General features: G+C 45.4%; 2 protein-coding genes across 2 annotated transcripts in view; both read right to left on the reverse strand.

Annotated features, from left to right (window-relative positions):
• The window catches only part of LOC142575362 (phospholipid-transporting ATPase ABCA3-like), a 54,542-nt gene extending 51,234 nt beyond the window's left edge, over window positions 1-3,308 (reverse strand). The window contains exons 1-2 of the mRNA XM_075684684.1: window positions 3,237-3,308; window positions 1,797-1,946 (exon numbers count right to left, since the gene is read on the reverse strand). Of these exons, the coding sequence (XP_075540799.1) occupies window positions 1,797-1,946; window positions 3,237-3,272 (186 nt within the window). The 5' untranslated portion in view covers window positions 3,273-3,308. The remainder of the gene's footprint in view (window positions 1-1,796; window positions 1,947-3,236) is intronic.
• A 1,047-nt stretch (window positions 3,309-4,355) lies between these two features.
• Window positions 4,356-8,768, reverse strand: LOC142573922 (uncharacterized). Its single transcript, XM_075683124.1, has 2 exons — window positions 8,198-8,768; window positions 4,356-4,790 (listed from the first exon to the last, which is right to left on the reverse strand). The coding sequence occupies exons 1-2, from the start codon at window positions 8,505-8,507 to the stop codon at window positions 4,396-4,398; spliced, it is 705 nt and encodes a 234-aa protein (XP_075539239.1). The 5' UTR covers window positions 8,508-8,768; the 3' UTR covers window positions 4,356-4,395.
• Window positions 8,769-20,661: the final 11,893 nt, after the last annotated feature.

Raw genomic sequence — 20,661 nt, forward strand, 5'->3', positions numbered from 1 at the left:
GAGAGAGTTGAAGCTACAGACTGCACGAAAGTCACTTCGCTCGCTGCTGCTGCCGCGCTTACTCACGGCAGCGTTTTCACAACGAGTTTCCGTGGCGGTCATCGAGTTTGATGTGTTCGTGTTTGCCTGTGCGCGCTGACACCGTGCTTGTTAGTTTAGTAAGCGAATGCTTGGAAGTGTTTACGGTCGACCAAGTTACTTTCCTTACTCGATTTTTAATCTGCTGTAACAACCGGAGGAAAACTGATGCTTGTTTTCCGAACCTAGTGCGCATAAGTAGTTCTATTCTTAAGTAGTTCATAAGTAGTTCTGTTTTCATATATCTGTCATAGGTTCTTTTGATGTAAAATAAAACAAAAATTCGTTTTCTTCTATAATGTCCTAACTTACAATTTTTTTTCTTATAACCACTCAGAGACAGCAGTCGATATTAAAATTAGCTAGAAACTTAATAACTAGAAAATGTAAAATCTCTGACGGTTGCTTTTATAGATATTTTATGCTCGTGGGCAATATGCTGACGAACAAAAAAAAAAACAAGAAAGAACACATACAGCTATACGTAACCCTTATGTGTGTACACTAAAAGGCGCGTTGGGCACGCCTTTACGCGGGTTTGCCTCGTATTTAACGGCGCAAAGCCTCATGTATCACTTTTTGATGCGCAGATTCGATACCGCAGGAGTTCTGAGCGCGGGAAACTTAACGCGGAAACGCACAATAGTGTTTTTGTTACACTGCGACAATAATTTAGGTGCGGATAGTTCAGCAATTACTGAATAATAGTTAAGCTAATTAATTTTAACTTATATGTAATTTAATTGTTTATTTTCTACGAACGGGCTCTCCAAGATCGGAGATAGAAGTGAGCAGGTTGCTCCAATCTTTCTCGACGTCGTTTGTCGTTTGACACACTGGAGCTAGATTGGAATACGCGCACTCTCGAACGGTGCGAATGCACTCCATTAGGCCTGGGTAGGGGAACTGTTCAAGATATGGTAAAACTTGGGTCCACTACCTTCTCCTCTACCGCTCCCCGATGAAATGCCTTTACACCGCTTGTTCGTGCTCATATCGCACATACTCCACAAAAGGGGTGCGAAGTCTCTGGAAGCTGAGGTCGAGTATGGGGAAAGAAGCTACTCCCTTCTAATTCCAAATAGTTACGCGTACGATGAAGGTACTTTGTGCGGTGACGACAGTCGAGGGTGCTTGAAGCAAGCTTTATTAAGGCGAACTAGTGCCCGGAAAGAAAAAAAAATCTGGTCTGGCCGTTACGCGGCCACACCAAAAAGGTAAGAAACGCGCCGGTACAACACGGAGACAAAACGCGACAGCAGATTTTTTATGAGGGCCCCCACCAATTGGACAAACACTACACGGCAATACGGAGTACGTTTAAGCTTCTTTTGTACGGTGGGAATGAACGAACACCCTTGATTTCGTTTAGCAGCACAACGTTCATCGCTCTAGATAGAGGAATAACATTTAAGGGCAAATTAAAAGTTGAGAGCACAAGAACGTAAGGAAAGCCACGCGAACGTGCAAACAACGTATTCTTGAGAGCAGTATTCTGAATCTAGGGACTGCTGGGAAGTTACGTTTTGTTTTATTTATATAGTAGGGCTGCAGCGCTATGGTCAAGGGTGACGGAGGAGGTACGCTACGTCAAGCGGCTCGAGAGAAATAGAAAATGAATTTATAAATAAAAGCTTGCTGTTGCTTCCTCACGATAGGTTTGGCAGAGCTCCGTTTATCCTTTGAGCGCGTGACAGCATTGCGGAAACTTGTCTCACCTTCAGACCGGATTCTATCTCTGTGGTGACGTCCCGTACACGCCACACAAGTGGCAGGCAGAATGAGATTGACAGGGCGGCGAAAAATCCGTTCCGGTAATTGTGGATGTCTTCGAATGGGGCTTCGAGAGGGAAATGTCGAGCGTGGACCTGAAAGCGAAGCGGAATTACCATATACCGACGCCAAAACACTACATTCGCGTCACAGAGTGGCGTGCATTGGACAAAAAGAAATGAATATTCAAGGCCAACACAATTATAGGGCATGCAGTCTTGTGCGCTCAAGAAGGTCGATCCGGTGTATTTCTACCAGCCACACACGCCAGTCAACTTCTCTTGGGATGGCACTAGTGTAAGCGATACTTTCTGCTTGAAGGAAGAACCAAAATTCTTTCGAGGCAATGCACTGGAGATAACAAGCGTGGTCATTCTTTTTTTTTTGCTGTGACTGCATCATTAGCGGTGGCGGACACGATTAAATGTGGTGTAATTGGATCGAGTCATCAACCACCTGCTCTTCGTCAATTATCTTTAATCAACTGCTTTAAAGAACACCTTAAAGTTGCGGGATGGAACGTCGTCTTCCTTTAAGGCATGCTCATTAATTTGGCGAGAATCCTTCCTAGGTGAGACTATCGATTTTGAGATATCGTTCAACCTATTTTGTCAAAAGGCCTTTTTTTTTGCACACTTCGGGACACGCACGTATATGGGGAATAACGGCATTTTTTAAGACGGATTTCGGGTATCTCTAAACTGCCGCTAATCTTAAACTTTAAACAAACTGATCATACCTTGAACAACTGGCTTCAATTCCTCATTCGCAAAGCCCCGTAACACAATTAATGAGATATAACATGAATTCAAGTAATTAATTAGTCTGAGTAATTATTCAACAGGTTATGTGGCGACCTCTACAGATTTGTCGTCGAAGAAAAGGAGGATTACCATTGGCCATTGCCTTCACGAAATGTGACGCATGTGATTGTATGTCCGAAACGTTACTATTTCATAACGAAAGTAATATTTTGTCGTCTTTCAGCAAAGTTCGATAACAAAGACAGAATTATACCCTGCTAAAGTGCAGTAAGGAGGAAATGAAGTGGCTCACATGTGTATTGTTGCACGGACCAAACCGAAGAATGCGACGTACTCAGTTGATGATTACGGATGCATCATAACAAGATGACATTTGGCGAATACAGTATAACCGTATTGTTACTGGTGTCGTTATGCGAAGAAGCCGAGCACAATTTCATCGCGCGTTGCCGTCTACCTTCGCCACGATCTATGTTGTCATATTACACAGCGTCATTATTCTCTGAGGCATTACCTTTGCCCTTTGACAACTGCTAAAATGATTTATTTTACCGTCTGCAGAATACGTTCCTCTCGGTACAAAGCAAAGGCCATCATTTAACAGCCGTCGGGCGAACTCACCTCAATGGCGTTGGTTGATCCTCCTTGAAGCACCATGTGAGCTTGGTCAATCAGTGCTTGTTGAACATGTAGTGTGTCTGCAGTGAAACGAGCGAAATCACCTGAAGTTCTTTTTTTCAGCTTGACTTCCCCAAGCAGTTACTTATATGTTGTGATGGAACAATGAATAGTTGTCGAACAAGGGTTGTCGCTTGGGCCAATGTTTCTACAAATCTTGCGGTAACGAATAAGAGTCCTCTTGTCGAATCGTTGGCTCAATAGCTCGGCAACTCATGTTCGAGCATCGTTTATCGCACCGAGACTGCTTCTTTTTGTAAGCCTCTGCCCCATTTGAGCGTGAAGGGATAAGCATTTTGACAGGCAGAGTGATGATTGTGTTTATATACATGGCGATTGGAATGAAAGAAAATGTGGCAGAATCATGACAGGTGAAGATGCCTTAAGCCAATCAACCAAATTACCGACAGTCGTTCAACACTGCTGACTTTATCTCTGCTTCCGCATGCGTGATAGAGAGAGTGCTTACGCACTTGTCTTTTTCTTTTGTGATGGCCAGGACTTCCAGGATTTCTTTTTTCGTTTTTGTTTTTGCTTTTCCGATCACTTGTGTCCTGTCTAGCAGGGGCAACATTTGCACGATTTACAGGGTGCCGCCAGGTTGCTGTGCGCTGTGATTAGCTGGCACGTGTATTTGTGCTCCCTAACCTGTTGTTTAGGCAGCGTCCGCTTCGCCCACTGTACAGTTTGCTGTTGATGTTTGGCATCTTGTGCTTGGCCTATGCTGTCTTCAGTTGCCCTAATTTTGGCGCCTAATATATTTTTCATTCCCATTGCCATATATACCATGTGTCCCTGCTAACGTCAACCAAGCTCTTTAAGTAAAATGAAGGATTAAAAAAATAAAGGAGCAAGATGTGATTGTACGACCTACAGTATCCCGTCGTCACAGGTCTGACGACCGATCACCGCAGGTCTTGTAATCGTATCTTGCACCGTGGTTTTTAAATATTTTTAACAGCTTGTGTAACGCTAGCTGGGACATCCTATAGTATAAACGTGTTCACTCACAGGATGAAAGAGTTGGTCCATGTCGTAGTCGTTTATTATATCGTGGTTCAGTTTAAAAAGTCATCGTAACACAATCATGAATTCGCACTAACTAGCTCCGTTCGTCGCTATACCGGACTCGCGAACACTCACCGGAGACCATTGCGACGACGTCACTTCCGGCAGTTATCGAAGGGTCGGCGAACAGGTCGTGTGCGCTGTACAGTATTCCCTCCGGGATCACGATCTCCGGAGGGACGAGCATGACGATGCTGTAGCGAAGGCCCTTGGGCGTGGAGGCAGTTTCGAACTGGACGCACATCGTGCGCCCCACCGTGTGCACGAAGGCGCTGCGGCGAAGCAGTCTGCTGGAGGCGTTGCGGCAGCTGCCGGGCACCGAGGCGACGCTGTCGAGTCGCTGGACGTAGTCGCTCGGCGTAACTTCCTCCTCCTCGTCTTCTGGCTTCGCGTCAGGCGGTGGTTCTTCGTAGTTGGTTGGCACCCGTCCTGCGGGGAAGGTCATTATGTGAAGTTACTGAGGTCATAACTTCGCAGTAATGATAAGGAAACAGCGCAAGAGATTGGTTAAGATTTATTGGTTCAGTATAGTTCTCGGGTAAACAGAATTCGAAGGCAGAACATTAGGAGGAAAGTCGCACGCCTGTTTGATGTTGTGGGTTATTGCTATGTGTATCTTGCCTGTATTTTATTTGTGCCAGTCTGTATCTGTACGTACCAAATGACGTAACTTGATATAGAGTAGAAAACTGACTATGCGAGGAGTTACGAAATTTAGCGGGCGACGAGGAGGAATCCCACCTGGCAGTGTATAGTTTTCAGCAAAGCGTAGAGCGATTTCTTTGCCCATAACTGTAGCAGCCCACAAAGGCCAGCTGGTCCGAATCCGCTGAGAAGTCCACTGACATGCCTCCAAAAATACACACCGCAGTATAGACATTGAACGCGCATCGTTCAGCTTAAATGAAACTTATCCTTTTTGTTATATGCACTCGTCCATTTCGCGAGTGAAAGCCTTTTACAGGCGACTCTCTCTTATGCCCTCCTCCCTCCCCTTTACCTTCTTTTTTTCTTATTACGTGGCACCGCCTAAGAAGGCTTTGCTTGCCGTAAACGTTGCAGTCCGATGTCGTTGGCGGGATAGATGCAGAGCATTTCAATGTCGATGTTAGCAGTGAAGCCCAGATCGACGCATTGAAGCAACTACGCTGAGCCGTTCAGGCATCTTATCCACTCTTCCCTACAGCTGAGAAAGATGTACTGCTCCATCGTGCTACCGTGCGGCCACTACTGGCGGCCGTTATAAAACACGTTGACTAGTACAGGCAACTGTATTCACCACCTCTACGGGGGAGCGCATTGAACTAACGTGCTCTGATACAGCTGGTGGCTGCGTCGCCGCCACAGGGAAGCGGCGATAAGCACAACGCGCCGCGAATCTAGGCGTAGATTTTGTAAACCGCTACGGGGGACCTTGCTGGAATCTTGAGAGCGACTAAGGGTCTTTTAAAAATGAAGTTTCTGCCTCCTTCATACTATAGCGAGGACACAAGAAAGTATGAATGGCCATCCGGCTAAGCACTCTTTCGTCAATTGTAAATATTGCAACATTTTTGCACTAGATGGGCTAGGCAACTCAAGACACTTTATTGTGCATACATATCGAGAGCCCTCTCCGCGAAGTTTCTTGCTCATAAGGACTGGCACTGGCTTGCCATTTTCTCTAAATGTACCTTTGCTATCATGGATGGTCGGTTCACATTAATATAGAGAAAATGTTCACCAGCTGCTTCGCAAATACGCGCGCAAAGATCTCTGTTTAGAGGTTTTCAGTTCACCTTCGACAACTAACTTCAATGACTGTTACCAAAGCGTCGACCCCCAATCTGACATTGAAGAAGAAGCAAAACAGAACACATGCTGCAAATGCTAGAAAAGGGCATAGGGAATGCGGGTGTCGTTCCAGTCACTCCATCAATCTAGTTGTTATCTTTACAGCCTTTAAATGTTTCCTGCCACAATAAAATAAATAATAGAAAAAATTAAGAAGCTGCCAGTCGTTACCGGGAGGTCATCTGGCCTTTATTTTCTTAGGATGTATGCAAACATTTGCGGCGTTCCAGGAGCGCCTATGAAACTTGTGACCTAAACAACACCGTAGATATTTCCCTTAATATTTTTATAAAAAGATATGTCGTCGCGATCACTTAAGAACAACATTAAAGAGCGGGACATTACCAGCAACACGAGCATCTTTTTTTACTTCGCGCAGTTCCCAAGCAAGCAAATATACAGGGATCTTCATGTAACTTGAACCAATGATTTAAAAGAATTCGTTAACCGCAGCTGAATGAAACCAACAACATATGGTTTGCTGTTATATGGCGCTCCTTAGAGTATTGATGATATTCCATTTAATTAGTTAATTAACTAAGATCAAGTATGCAAAATTTTTAACATTCACTTTGGGGCCAAGTGCGTTTCGTAACGTTGTAGGCAGACTCAGAAACGACCTATCCAATTTTTTGTGGCAACGTACGTTCTGCGTGGTGTTTTTCGGCGTTTAAAGAAAGCCCGCGAAATATGAGGTATAAGCCACTCCACTGCGCTCATGCGCTATCGTATTGCAGCGCTCTCAACCAAGCTTCGAGCCTCTCGCTTATCAGGGACGACGGCGCTCCCTCTTCGCGTGTCACCGTCAAAGATGCTGACGCACTGTGAAGCGGATGCCTATAGCTGCGACCGTACACTTCGCCACGGTCGGCGTGCGCAGTTCTTTCGTCGAAGCACGGTTGAGAGCTGCAATACGTGTGCGCATGAGCAGAGTCACGTGGTCTTATCTCATATTTCGCGGGCTTTTCTTGAACGCCGAAAAGAATCCCAGCATGTAAGCTGCCCCAAAAATTGCATCGGTCGTTTCTGAGCCCCCTCTACAACCTAACAAAATGCATTTTACCCTAAAGTTAATATTAGAAAAGTTAAATAATTGCTCTCAGTTCATTATATCATTAAGCGCAATATAAAAAAATATATATATCGAGGAGCGCCACATAACGGTAAACCACAGGTCATTGGTTTCACCGAGCTGTGGTTAACCACATTTTTTAAGTACTTGGTTCAAGTTAGGTGGAACACCGTGTATAACGACGAGATGCGAACTTGCGAAATACATGACCGGATGCCAGCGTCTCCTCTAACACGTTTTCATGGATCGTTGTTTGAGTCAGTACGGTCAACCAGAATAGGCATCCAACTGTCAGTAAAGGACCTCTTTGTTATCTACGCAACACGGGACTATGCTGCACCCACCGGTTACCATCTTTCCTCGATGGCATCACCCTCCGTCTTCAATTCTTTCCTTCTTATTTAGCCACTATCCCAGTGCCGAACAATAGGCTTGCGACTTGGCTCAGGCCGACGGCTTCACCATCATACAAATAAATTCTCTCTCCCTCTACCAATGTTCGACAGCTATGTATGTTGTGGCAGGTTTCGCCAACAAATTTCTCAGAACTATATACGCATATGCAGTGCTATAGTCTCGGCGCACCTATATATATTAGTCGGACAGACCTTCACTGCTCATTATATGCAGTTCCGCAATTGAAACACGTGCCCAAGAGGACGCTGTTGAAAATTCAGTAAATTTACGTCAACGAATAGTTAACCACTAACTATAGCAATATTGCTAATTTGCGCCACAGATAAAAGTGATTAAGCCAATAAGCTCTATAATACAGAGTCCTTAAGGATTAAATATACACCATTTAAAGAAAGGCTTCAAGCGCCCGGTAACTGTCATGTAAACTCATAAAGTCAAAATTTAGACCCGGAGCATGAGAATCGCATGTGCATGTGTCTCCAACGCTATGTTAATATCACCGCAGGCCACTCACCGATGAGGCTGAAGATCGTGGCGACCACCTGGTCTGTGTACTCGTCTCCGGGGCCATAGATGACAGTGAGCCCAGGCGGAAACCTCGGGCGAAGGTGCTCCGCGTTCATGCGCCGCAGCTCGGCGACGGCCAAGTAGGACCGGTTGAGCTTCTTCACCTGCGCCTGATCCACGCGGTCGCTGTAGAGCATGTACATGAGCGTGCCCACCACGAACGCCAGCTCGACGGCTAGAGAAGCATAGTGGCGCCACAAGGTCTGCAGTAGGAACCTTCTCCAGACGAACAGGCACACCCTGGAGCACGACACCATGGTGACGCCGACTGGGCCTTTCCCGGGGCTGCGAAAATTCCCGAAAATAAAACACCGGGACGCATACGGGCTCCTAGAGTTAACTATGAGTAACTTTTAGGATAAGGCTATCGTAGCTACGCAAGTGCTGCTTGCGCAGGTGGTTTATGCGCTTTGCGGAACACAATTTTCATGGACAAGTTGGCTCACTGAATACACAACAAATAATTAGAAGTTCACTTTTTTGTTAATTGCACCATTATGGTACACATTATCATTATGTATTTGAAGAAAAACGTATATTAGGACAACTGCGTTCCGAGATATTCCTTACAAAGCTTGGCACTCGGTACGCTAATTTCGCATTCAGAGGCGGCAGTTTTGACACAAGGAAGTCGCCGTCCTCCCCACCCCCCCCCCACCCCCCACGCGCACGCACTTCATATGGCGTAGCTGATTAGATTAGAAAGACTAGCTTTTTCCCTTCGTTACGAGACCAGCTGTGCTACATAGAGGGGTTTGTCTTTGCGTCGAGACTCGCCGCCTGTGAATGCAAAATTTGCTTTACGAGTATAAAATTTGATTAAATAATATATTGAAACACAAAAGCCCTAGACGTATAAAAGAAACTGAAGTCTTTAAATACCATTGTCTTCAATTTTCTTTAAACATATATGGAATAATCGTAAAATAAAAAATATAAATTTTCAACTTTTAAATATTAATATTAATATTTGGTAATTATTCAATAACTGACCCTACTCCTTCGCAATAAATTGTGTTCGCCAAAGCCCATAAATTACCCATGCAAACAGTACTTCTGCAGCTAGCATAACCTATTTATTATTACGTGAGAGCTTGTGACCTCTTTATAATACAAGACCACACTCGGGATAGCGTGATACATTTATATCGTACTGTACAAGTAAGGTTATGCACTGATTCAAGACTCCCGTAAACTAAAGCCATACCTGTGATACTGGGCCCGAACATGTGAACACTCACTTAAGATGGAACTGTTCGTAACAGCAAATTCGAGCCGATCCTGATGCTCGACATGTTAGCTAAGGTCGCGGGTGACAAATAACACTTACGACTGAAAACCTTGGTGAATTCAGCTATTAATAAGGCTATGTAGAGATGAAGCTTCTATACTCCTAGCTTTAAATAGTACAACGAAAAACCTGCTAAATAACCTATACATATCAAAAACTAGTTCGCTGAACAGAGCGCTAAACAACCGGGCTAGGCCTAACCAATGTTATTCGCTCATTATTGCGCTAGTAACGTCGTTGCACTATGCGGCTCACCGATAAGTGGTCGGCTACCGTTAGCCTTAAGGACGCAGTACAATATTAGTTTTGCTCAATTCATTTACTGGTCTCGTAAAAATAAACCGCGGCAGTATGCAATCCCACTTACCTTGCAAGGCAGACGGTGGTTCGTTCGCGAACGTTCTTATTCTCGCGCCGAAGCAATAGCCCTTACCCACTACTGGGGACTGGCCGAGATGCAGACGGCGTTTATTGTTATTTCTTTTTGTTATCGTAACAAACTAAAACCTAGAATAATAAGACGCCGACAGTAGCTGCTAGTACTGATGCCATAAGAATAGTAGAAGTAAGGTGGTTAACCTAATGATTTCGGCAATAATAATTCGTATTGCAACGACGGGAAGCCCACTCGAGGTCGGAGCTAGTGGAAGCCTGTCCTAGTCGAACTTTCATCCATTCGATAGAGTCGCAAGGAGAAGTTCCTCAGCGATCGTTCTCACACACGTGTGGCAGGTTCTTTTCTTTGGTGTATATCTATTTCCTACATGTTTGTTCTGTTGTAATCAAAGGTGGCGTAAGCAGAAAGTCTAACTTGCCTAACATGCCTAACTTCCACCAAGAAAGCAGGAGTATATAGAAGCCGCGCGAACAGTAGCATTTGCAGTAGTCACGTGACCGGAACTCTTTTTTTGGATTTCTGTCGCGCTCCCAGCGTCACGTTAAGAGAGCTTCAGAGCACTCTGATATATAGCCACGGCGCTTTGAATAAACCAGGTGAATGTTGGCCAACACAGACAGAGAGAGAAACTTATGCACAGACAGAGAGGCCAGCCTGGCTTGTAGCTTGTACTCCGCACTGTGTAGATGTAGATGTAGATCCTTGGGAAATATTGGCACGTACTCATTACGGCAGATTGGCTGGGAATAGGACAGGTCAAAATAAAGAAGGGGAAAGGAAAGGAAAGCGAGTGATCAATGTTCACGACAATGATGGTGATAAAGAGAACGATGCGCGTATACACGAGTCCACCAATTGGCAGCATCTGTTAAGTCATGTCACTATGGTCTGCCTGTATTTAAACCCTCCCTGTAAGAACCCTCAGCAGAGGGTTGACAGTATGAAGAAATAAATAAATAAAAATAAATAAATGTGTCTTGCTCAATAGCTTGTAAAACGGCAAGATAACAGTGGCTGTGCTGTTTGCCTCAGTCCAAAGGCCCAGAACATAATAATCAGATAGTCGTCATCGAGGGGTCAACACAGCTAGGTAGATAAGTTAGCTGAGCCCAACCAACGCAAGGTGCACCTAACAGATGCGAACAGTTCAGTAGAAGTATACGAGACGCCCTCTGCGTGTACTTTCAGCCGATTTATTTGGAAACTCTATCATCAAATATAAGACACAAATAAATAAGACACTTGATTGTCCACGCTGAACTGAAATGGCATTCAGAAAGTGGCAGACAGACAGACAGACAAAGAACTTTAACAACAAGGTTCTGAGAAGCTTTGCCCTAGGGCAGAGCTGCGGGCCGCTCCCACGTGGGGACGGGTAGGCCGAGCCTGACCGCCGCATCGTGGGCTCTCTGGACCGCCCAAGTTTGACGTGCATACTCTGAGCTCCGGATGGCAGAGCTCCATTCTTGTTCTGTGATGCGATTGGGTCCCTGTAACGAGGGACATCGCCAGAGCATGTGTGCCAAATTGCTAACAGCCACACAGTCGGGGCAAGTAGAGCTGAAAGCCTCTGGAGTGATTGTGTGGAAAAGGGCCAGGTTTGGATAGCACTGCGTCTGAAGCATGCGTAAAGTGGACGCCAGAGGTCTAGCCAGTTTGCAGTGAGGGGGAGGATAAGTCCTCCTACCCAGGTGATAGTGCGTAGTAATTTCGCTGAAAGTAGTGAGAGTGTCCCGAAACTCGAGAACACCGGAGTCTGAGCTCAATCTTGCTCCCGCGCGGTGGGTTAGTGCGCGCGCTTGGGAGTGGGCAATGTCATTAAGATTGGGAAACGAGTCAAGCTGGGGGTCGAGGTGAGCCGGAAACCACGTGATGGTGTGCGGAGAGATTATCTTGTTCTTGAGAATCTTGTGAGCCTCCTCGGCGATGGATCCTGAAGCGAAAGCCCTGACCGCCGACCTCGAATCAGTGAAGATTTGTGATCTGCTGTTGTCTAGGAGTGCTATAGCAACTGCGACCTGCTCTGCTCTGGTTGGTGTTGAGCACTTCAGGGAAGCCGCATTCACTATCTGTCCGTTGTGATCAACGAGGGCAATGGCGAAGTTAGACGACTGTCCATATTGGGCTGCGTCGACAAAACATGCCGAGTAGGGATCGTCTTTGGTACGCTTGAGGAGGGCGAGGGCTCTTGCCCTGCGTCTGCCTACGTTGTGTTGAGGATGAACATTACGGGGAAACGGTGCAACTCGTATGTTGTTCCTTTGATTTTCTGAAATTTCATATTTCCGCTCTTTCATGAGGATAGGGTTGATCCCAAGAACTGCCAGGAAATACTGCCAGGATAGGGTTGATCCCAAGAACTGCCAGGAAATACTGCCAGGAAAGTGGCAGTATTTTTTTTTGCCAGCCTCATGGAAGCCACACAGACACGCATTTCTCTTTCTTCAGGTATCTTCGCCTTGATAATAATCTCTGCCCATTGATTGGGACTGTATTTCTACCGCTCGATTTTGGTCTGCCGACTGTAAATCGCGTCACCCATGCTCACGCTCGACTGTACTTTAACATTGTAGGCGAGGCTGGCCATCTATATAAAATTAGTTGTTTATTAAGAAAATAAAAAGTAAGGAAGTAAATGACTGCTCACCGCACTGTAGAGAGAGGGAGAACTTATTGAAGAAAAAATTAGGGAGGTCTGCATGAACTAGTGTGCTAGTGTTCAGAATAACATTTCTGGACAGATGATCTATCTTGAAACAGAATGGCAGCAGTTAGCATTCTACGTTACCAAATGTACGGTCTCACTACCATGAACTGAGCAAGCACACTGCTATTAAGCTTTGGTGATTTATTAAGGAAACCGGCGGCAAACCAAGTATTCTAGTCGACAGCCGCCAAACAAATCGAATCGATTTGATTTAAGGGGTTTCGAAGCAACTAGCAACGCAGGGTACTCGAAATAATGTTAAAGTCTTTCCGAAGGCAGTTCGAGGATGCAGGCAATAACATCTAAAAAAATGAGGCAGAACTCATCTACGATGACTTTCATCTACGATGATGCGTGCCGTGCTCCTCTCTCGCACTTCAGATGGATAGATGGATGGATGGATGGATGGATGGATGGATGGATGGATGGATGGATGGAAGGTAGGAACGTACCCTTTGAAACCGGGTGATGGAAATTGCCACCATGCTCAGCTTTTTATTTTTGTTTAACTGTGTTGTAAGCTATTAATTAAAATTCGCCATTTTCTTTAAGTACGTCTTCCTACACTTTTAACCTCATGTTGCCTCTCTGCTTTTGAGCCACCAATCCTGCAATCGCTTTTTGATAATTTGCACCGCATATTTATTTACATGACTATTGTTGACTTCCCTCTGGCTTAGCTGCGCCTTCTGCCGGCGCTGCGGTGAAACCCCCTCATAGCCAATGGCGCATCCCCAAGTCGACGTCAGAGTGGTTAACTGAATAGCGGAACATACGCAGTGGCACATGTTCAAGCGAACGGCCCACGTTTTCAGAACCCGCCGTGCTTGCTCAGTGGCTATGGTGTTGGGCTGCTGAGCACGAGGTCGCGGGATCGAATCCCGGCCACGGCGGCCGCATTTCGATGGGGGCGAAATGCGAAAACACCCGTGTGCTTAGATTTAGGTGCACGTTAAAGAACCCCAGGTGGTCAAAATTTCCGGAGTCCTCCACTACGGCGTGCCTCATAATCAGAAAGTGGTTTTGGCACGTAAAACCCCAGATATTATTATTATTATACGTTTTCAGACTGCGTAGCCTTCGGGATCGGCGCACATTTTCTTGTGGAATAGCGATATACTTGTATAGTCAGAAAGGAAACTGGTATGAGCATGCCGAGAATGCTATTTTCACTAAAGATGTGCAGAAATAACTGGAGGTGATTGTCAGTGTAAGCGAATAGGGAACGCCAGCGCAAACGTTTGCATTCACGCGGCCACGTGTGGCAGCATACTGGAGGTGCTCTTTATCCGGCACGACCCCTTCGTGACTTTTTTAACTCTACTTGAGTGCACGCGCGTTTCAGCGACATTTTATATACCTTGCAATGTTTATTTTTTAAGATATATAAACAGTAAAGAGTTGGCGCAGCGAATGGTGACGCTAACGGCAGAGCGAACAGTGAAGGTTCTAGAACTGAACAATCACTGAACTGTATTGTTTATGCACGCCGTAATGACGACAGCCTAGAAGGGACGCTAAAGGTAAAAAAAAGTTTCAACTGATAAAGTAATATTTCAAAACACTATTATACCCAATTTAGAAGTAATAAATGGAATATAACAAGATAAAGGCAAGACAAAAGTTCTACTTTTTGAATTTTGCATCAAGACCGCATCTTTGGTACGTCAGTTCGACTTCACAAGTTGAAAAGTATTTTCTCCTACTATGGCCCTTGCCCTTATAGCCCAGTCAAAGTGCACCAAACTTGCTAAGCTCAGTCTGTCGCCCAATCACAGGGCATTTCATTTTCTGACAAAAATTAAACCATAGGCACGAGGAATTGACGTCACAGTACATTACGTCACGGCATGCCGGTACCGGAGCATCAAGGCGCCGTCAGCGCCTCTCCTCTGGTTTTGCGCCTTTTTCTGGCTTACCAGGACTTTTCTCGCGGTAACAGTAACTTTTTGGTATTGCAGAAGTGTTTTCTACTAAGACAGCTCGTATTAATTTTTCTCTTTAGTTCCCTTTTAAGCATGACGAGATATCTTGTATTGTGTTTTTAATAAGGTTGCATCACAGCTTTATTTTAGCAGTACAAATCCATGAAACTTGCGAAGGAAACACACAAAGCCATCAAAAATGTTCACTGGTGGCCATTTGAGTAATATCTGCCATATTGTTTATGAGCGATGATGTGACTGACCCCGCTAGAGTGGCGCCACTCATTGAAAGCGGTGATACCGCCTCACCTGTCACGCGAGACACGTTGTCGCCATTTTCTTGCCTACTCAAGCCCCCCCCCCCCCCCTGTGACGCCAGCGTTGGGCGCGGAGATGTGTTTTGTTCGCGCGTTCCCTTTGCAGTATATATGTGTGGAGTATGGATTTCCCGTAGCAGAAATCATTCTAGAAATGGTTGGCTGATGTTTTCCTATAGAGACACCAAAATAGATATTGTATGTATTGTGAAAATTATTTGAGGCTACATCGCTGTACTGCCGAACTCTTCGCTGTCGCGTTTATGTCTATCCGTCTGTGCTTTTGAATGCATAAGAATTTATATTCCTACCCAACGAGAAATTTTTCCATCGCGTCAGACAATGAATGCCTCATATCTCCTTAAGCAATGGCTCATACTACTGTAAGCAAGTAAAAAATGCAATGACTCATACCAACGTAAGGCAGAGGCTACAAGCGCTCAGAAAAGTGACGCGAATAGAGCATATATTCATTGAACTCACCCATACAACACGCAGAACAGCATACGTTTCAATAAAGAACAAGCATAAAACAAGCATCCGAACCATGAATAAAGCATTGCATACGCCCCTCAGCAAATGTAGTGATGGTTTTAAGGACCCCTCACCAAGGCCACATGACAAATTTTGATTACACGCTGGAATTTCTTACGTGCCCTCTTGGGAACGTTCTACCGCAAGAATTTTTCAAATTCGTTCATTAATAGCCGAGATAGAAATACTTCAGTGCCGCGGACTCATGATTTCAGCAGGCCAGCGTCACCGCCAACAAAGACGCTATCTCCACTTGCCCCGTCTAGCCTCCGCAAGCGAAATTCCTTCCCTGTGTCGAACGCTGGAGGATTGAGTGAGGATCGCATGACGGGCACACATGGCGGGTCTCACCTTCATTTTTTTTTCCTCTCTCGCTTTTTTTGTTGCGCGGCGCACTTCCGCTGACGGTCGCGCACGCGAGCTGTTGCGCTTGTCTCGTTTCGCGCAGCGCACGATTTTGCGCGCTGTGCACGAGATAACCTGACTAGCGGTATAAGTCGGTGGTACACGAACACTAAAGCAGACGCAAGCCGATCACAGAGCGTGATCGTGCACTGGACCACGGTAGAAAATGAAATCGTTTCGCTTTCATCGCGCGGCTGCATGACGGGGGAACAAGCAGACGAAACGGAAGTACATCTCTCTTGCTGCGGTGCTAAGTAAAACAAAAACACGCAGACAGTCGGCTTCTATCTTTTACTATTTCTCCAGTCTTTAGCCTATAGAAGCAACAGATTATTTGTTTTGAATTAGTCACGGCATGTATTCATGAACAAATCTGCGACACACAATAGCATCGAGATGCTTGTGTGCAGTGGGTATGAGGTATCATGGCAGACGTGCATTATGTCACATTGTACAGATATTGTGAAGTGCACATTGAAGATGCGTGGGTATTTTCAAAAATGCAGATACAATCGAATGCTTGTTTGATTTAAAAGGGAACTGTTGTATAAAGTCAGATATTGGTTTAACCATCGTAGCTAACTGACAAAATAGCCAAACTGTTCTCACCTGAAACTTGTTTAATCTCATTTAACTATAACGCTTGTATTTTTTCTCTGAATGAATTCTGGGGTGCTAGTGCCAAAACCACGATTTTATTATGAGGCACGCCGTAGTGGGGGACTTCGGAATAATTTTGATCACCAGGGGATCTTTGACGTGCCCCTAATGCACGGGACAGAGGCATCGTTTTTTTTTGCATTTCGCCCCCATCAAAATGGGACCGCCGCAGCCGGGATTCGATCCCGCGACCCCCTGCTTAGCAGTGCAACACCATAGCCGCTTAGCTACCGCGGCGGGTGTGCTTTTTTTTTTTTGCTGTAAACCAAGGCACCAGGTATTTCATGGAGCCATGCGTGACAAAGAGCAGGTGGCAACGTTAACACTGTGGTAAATGAAGCTACAAATAAGAGCCAGGCTACAGTTTGCTTCGTACAAAAATAGAAAAGTGTTTTATATTTTGAAGCAAGAAAGACTGATGGCTAAATAAGCTCATGAAAACAAAGCAGAAACAGCGAACTTCTTACTACAGTGCAAGAGAACCAGCTTCTATATATATCAAACCATAATGGTGCTGAAAATAAGAAGTTCGAAGTAGCCACGGCATTACGTTGTCGAAGACTTTTGCTTTAAAACTCAATCGTGAAGACACCTGATTATGGAGACAACTTTTGGTGCAAGGCCGTGCTGCTTGCTTGGGTGCTGGACCTTGGTTCCTTTGTCAGGGTGTCATGCTGTGACTGATCTGAAAACAACAATGGTGCTTTATATAAATATGGCAGTAGCATGATTGTACAGAACTCAGTGAAGCGCTTTAGCACAAAACCTTTTTTGTGAAGAGTGGTCAGCGAAGCCCTGCAGTGTGCGTGTCTGAGTACAATGTGGGAGGCCAATTCCAAATAATGTTTATACCAGCCAGACGACTATTTCGTGTCAGGTAACTGCAGAATATTAGCACGTGGCCAGTCAGTGGTACCGTATACACTTTGAAACAAACAGCACTCACCATGGGACAAAATGTCCCCCCTCCCTCCTCCCCCCCACACACATAACACACGTACACATCCCGTACAAAACACATACGCACACACACGTACGCAGCAGCCACATGTTCACGCACACAACGCACAACGCACGCACACACACACAACACAGACACAACTTCATGTTGGTGGTCGCTGTTCGGTTCAGAAAATGTAAAAGACTATGCAGAACCTTGCACTGACAAGCTTCATTTTATTATTGCCAATATGCACTAAGCTAGAGAATGTGTGAACCTCAGATTAATTGAGGCGTCAGCGGTTTTCTTTTTAAGTACAGTTAAGCATGCAAAAGGAGACGCATTGAGGATGACTATTGCTTCATTTTAAAGGAACAACAGCGAATGAAGTCAACGAAAGAAAAAAGCAGCTTTCTGATTTTGAATACGTGCTACATAAAGGTGTTTTTCCGTGCGTGAAAGAAGCCCGCTGACATACACACACACACACCAACACGCACGCACGCAATGTCTTTCGAACTGTCACTCAGCTTGTCAGATGGGCTCATGAGCCCTATTTCATGCGATTTTTATCCCACTGTTCTTCAATTTTTGTCACTGTCCCAGGTCGCGCTGTTACCTTTTTAGATCGGTGTTGCATATATTAGGAAATGGCTCCCGGGTTGTCTTTTCCATAGTGCTATCAGTTGTGACAATTCACAAACCCGTTCCCTGCTATTCGCTGCCGTTGCAGAAAATGCCCTCGAACACTTGCGGCACTTTCGATATCAATCACGCTTAATCTCAGCACAATCCCCACGGCGATCGCAGCCCTCGGTCGGTAGTTTTTGGTGGCAACGTGGCTTGTAAAGGTAACATGAAAAAATTACCGACGATTACGTTACTTCCTAATGCGAAATTTGAGCGCAGCAAATAAGCTGTTTCACCTTTTGGATAGATTGAGGCAAAGAAATCGAGCAACACATGTATGCGCTATCACATAATTTTTTTTTTATTTTTCACACGTATTCCTTTAACAAAGACTCCACTAACAGTTCTTGACAGTCATGAAGGAAGCTTTGTGGTCGGAGAAATAGACTGATATATGTTCGACTTGGTACACCAATGCTTGATTCTCAAAGACGAGATCTATACAAGTGCCTCGCGAGGTTGTCACAGCCGTGGGGGAAGCAGAGGCTAAGCGCCGCCGCCGAGAAGACCCTGCCGTTCGCGCCGCCGAAGCGGAGGCTCATCGCCGCCGTCGAGAGCAACCAGCAGTAAGCGAGGCTGAAGCAGAAGCTCATCGCCGCCGCCGAGAAGACCCTGCAGTTCGCGCCGCCGAAGCGGAGGCTCATCGCCGCCGTCGAGAGCAACCAGCAGTAAGCGGAAGCGGAGGGGGGCGGCGTGTACACCCAGCGGCAAACGATGGGGGCAGAAGCGCGCGCAGCAAGCGGACAACACGATAAAGGGAGGAGGGAAGAGATAGCAGCGACTGACTGATGCCGCTGACGGCGATAGTGAGTCAACCCCAGCTATCCGCCACACAAGAACAGGGGGGGGGGGACCCTTTCCTCCTCTTTCTGCATGGCGGCGACGGTGTTCTATGCAGTCACGTTATCTTGACTCTCTAGCGGCGTCAGCGGCATCCAGCGGTATCAGTCGGTCGCTGCTAGCGCTGGGGGGATGAAAGGGGGGCGGAGCTGGTTACGAGGCCGACGACGACGCCGACGACGACGACGACGCGAAACCCAGGAACGGACGCCAAAGAGCTGCGCTCTAAAAGATCCTAGGTTGGGCTCCACTGGTCCAACTAGAAGTGTAATTACCGCACTCCCACTATCTTGGTTGTTTTGTTGGTTTTGTTTTTGTGCATGTCACCTATTTTAACCATGCAGCAAGTTAGAATATGATATCGAAAACGAATATGCACATTTCTATCATGACTTCATATTTTATAACTCTTCTAAACTAATCTTACTATTCACTTGAGGGCGCATGTAGAAATTGCCCAACACTCCGCTGATATCATAGCATTGCAAGAAACCTGGTTATCAACAGAAAAGAGATTTCATCTAAAAATTTACCGCACATTTAGTCTAGACCGTCCCTCTCGTGGTGGTGGCTTAGTTATTTCTTCAACAATTGCGCACCGGGCTAAATTAGCTTACCAGCTTATGACTTCAGAAAGTGAAATTCTGGCTATAAGCATTTATATTCCGGGTCGCATCCCACTGACATCAGTTAACATTTATTTCCCCGGAGGCAATCTAAATACTAGTATTCTATAGATACAGTAATTACGTCCTGTAGAAATAATTTTTGCCGCAGACATTTACTCCCATATGATTTCGGGGTGGGGGGAAGGGGGTTCAAGATCGAGTCGAGTGGTAAACGTGTGTGAGATTGGGCTGCTAAGAATAACTTATCATGCATTAACGCGAGAACACGCATTTGTAGTCATTGCGCGATAGATCTCATTTTTGCTAGCTCTAATTTTCCTATCTCCGCATCGTCTGCTATAAAATCAGGCACAAGCAGTGACCATCTTCCTATGCTTTTTGAGCTTGTGTGCTCGTTGACTCAAATTAGTATGCATTCTGCAGTGAAGAATGTTAACGCCACTTGGAGAAGCAGAGCGCGCTGCTCATGCAAGAAGATGACAATTGAGAAGCTCGAGGCTACTGAGCCCGTTTTGAACTTGGCTCGCTTCAATTTATGCAACAAAATTATAGATTTTAAATTCATCACCTGAACACATAAGTAAGGTCTGTCCGACTCTTGGCCAATCCCCGTGAGTGGTTATGCGCCATACTCATCAAGGTCCTCATCATCATCATCATCATTTTTTGCTCTGTTCTCTGCCTTTGTCACTTCGCTGACTACGACAGTGTCTGTTTTATGAAAGGAGCAGGTTCCGAACGCCCCATTATAATTCATATACTTTTGTTAACTTCAGCACATTCAAAAAGCTCTTATACATGGCTTTATCTAATCAGCAATGGGATAATGAAGAAGAAAGGGCTATAATTGTTTTTTTGTTTTAGAAGATTCCATAAAAAAGACTAAATTCATTGCGCACTCCACCAAAAGTGGGCCTTGTAACTCTCGGTGGAACGCATGGTGCTTACGTGATTACAGGATAAGAAAAGCAGCGTTGCAAAAACTACTTCATGACCAGTGCCGTAGCAATTGGAAAGACTATAAGTTCGCGGCAGCAACATTTAAAAGAACCGTTGCAAATGCGAAAGACCACTTT

This window comes from Dermacentor variabilis, chromosome 3 (assembly GCF_050947875.1).
Source record: "Dermacentor variabilis isolate Ectoservices chromosome 3, ASM5094787v1, whole genome shotgun sequence".
In the NCBI taxonomy this organism is placed as follows: domain Eukaryota; kingdom Metazoa; phylum Arthropoda; class Arachnida; order Ixodida; family Ixodidae; genus Dermacentor; species Dermacentor variabilis.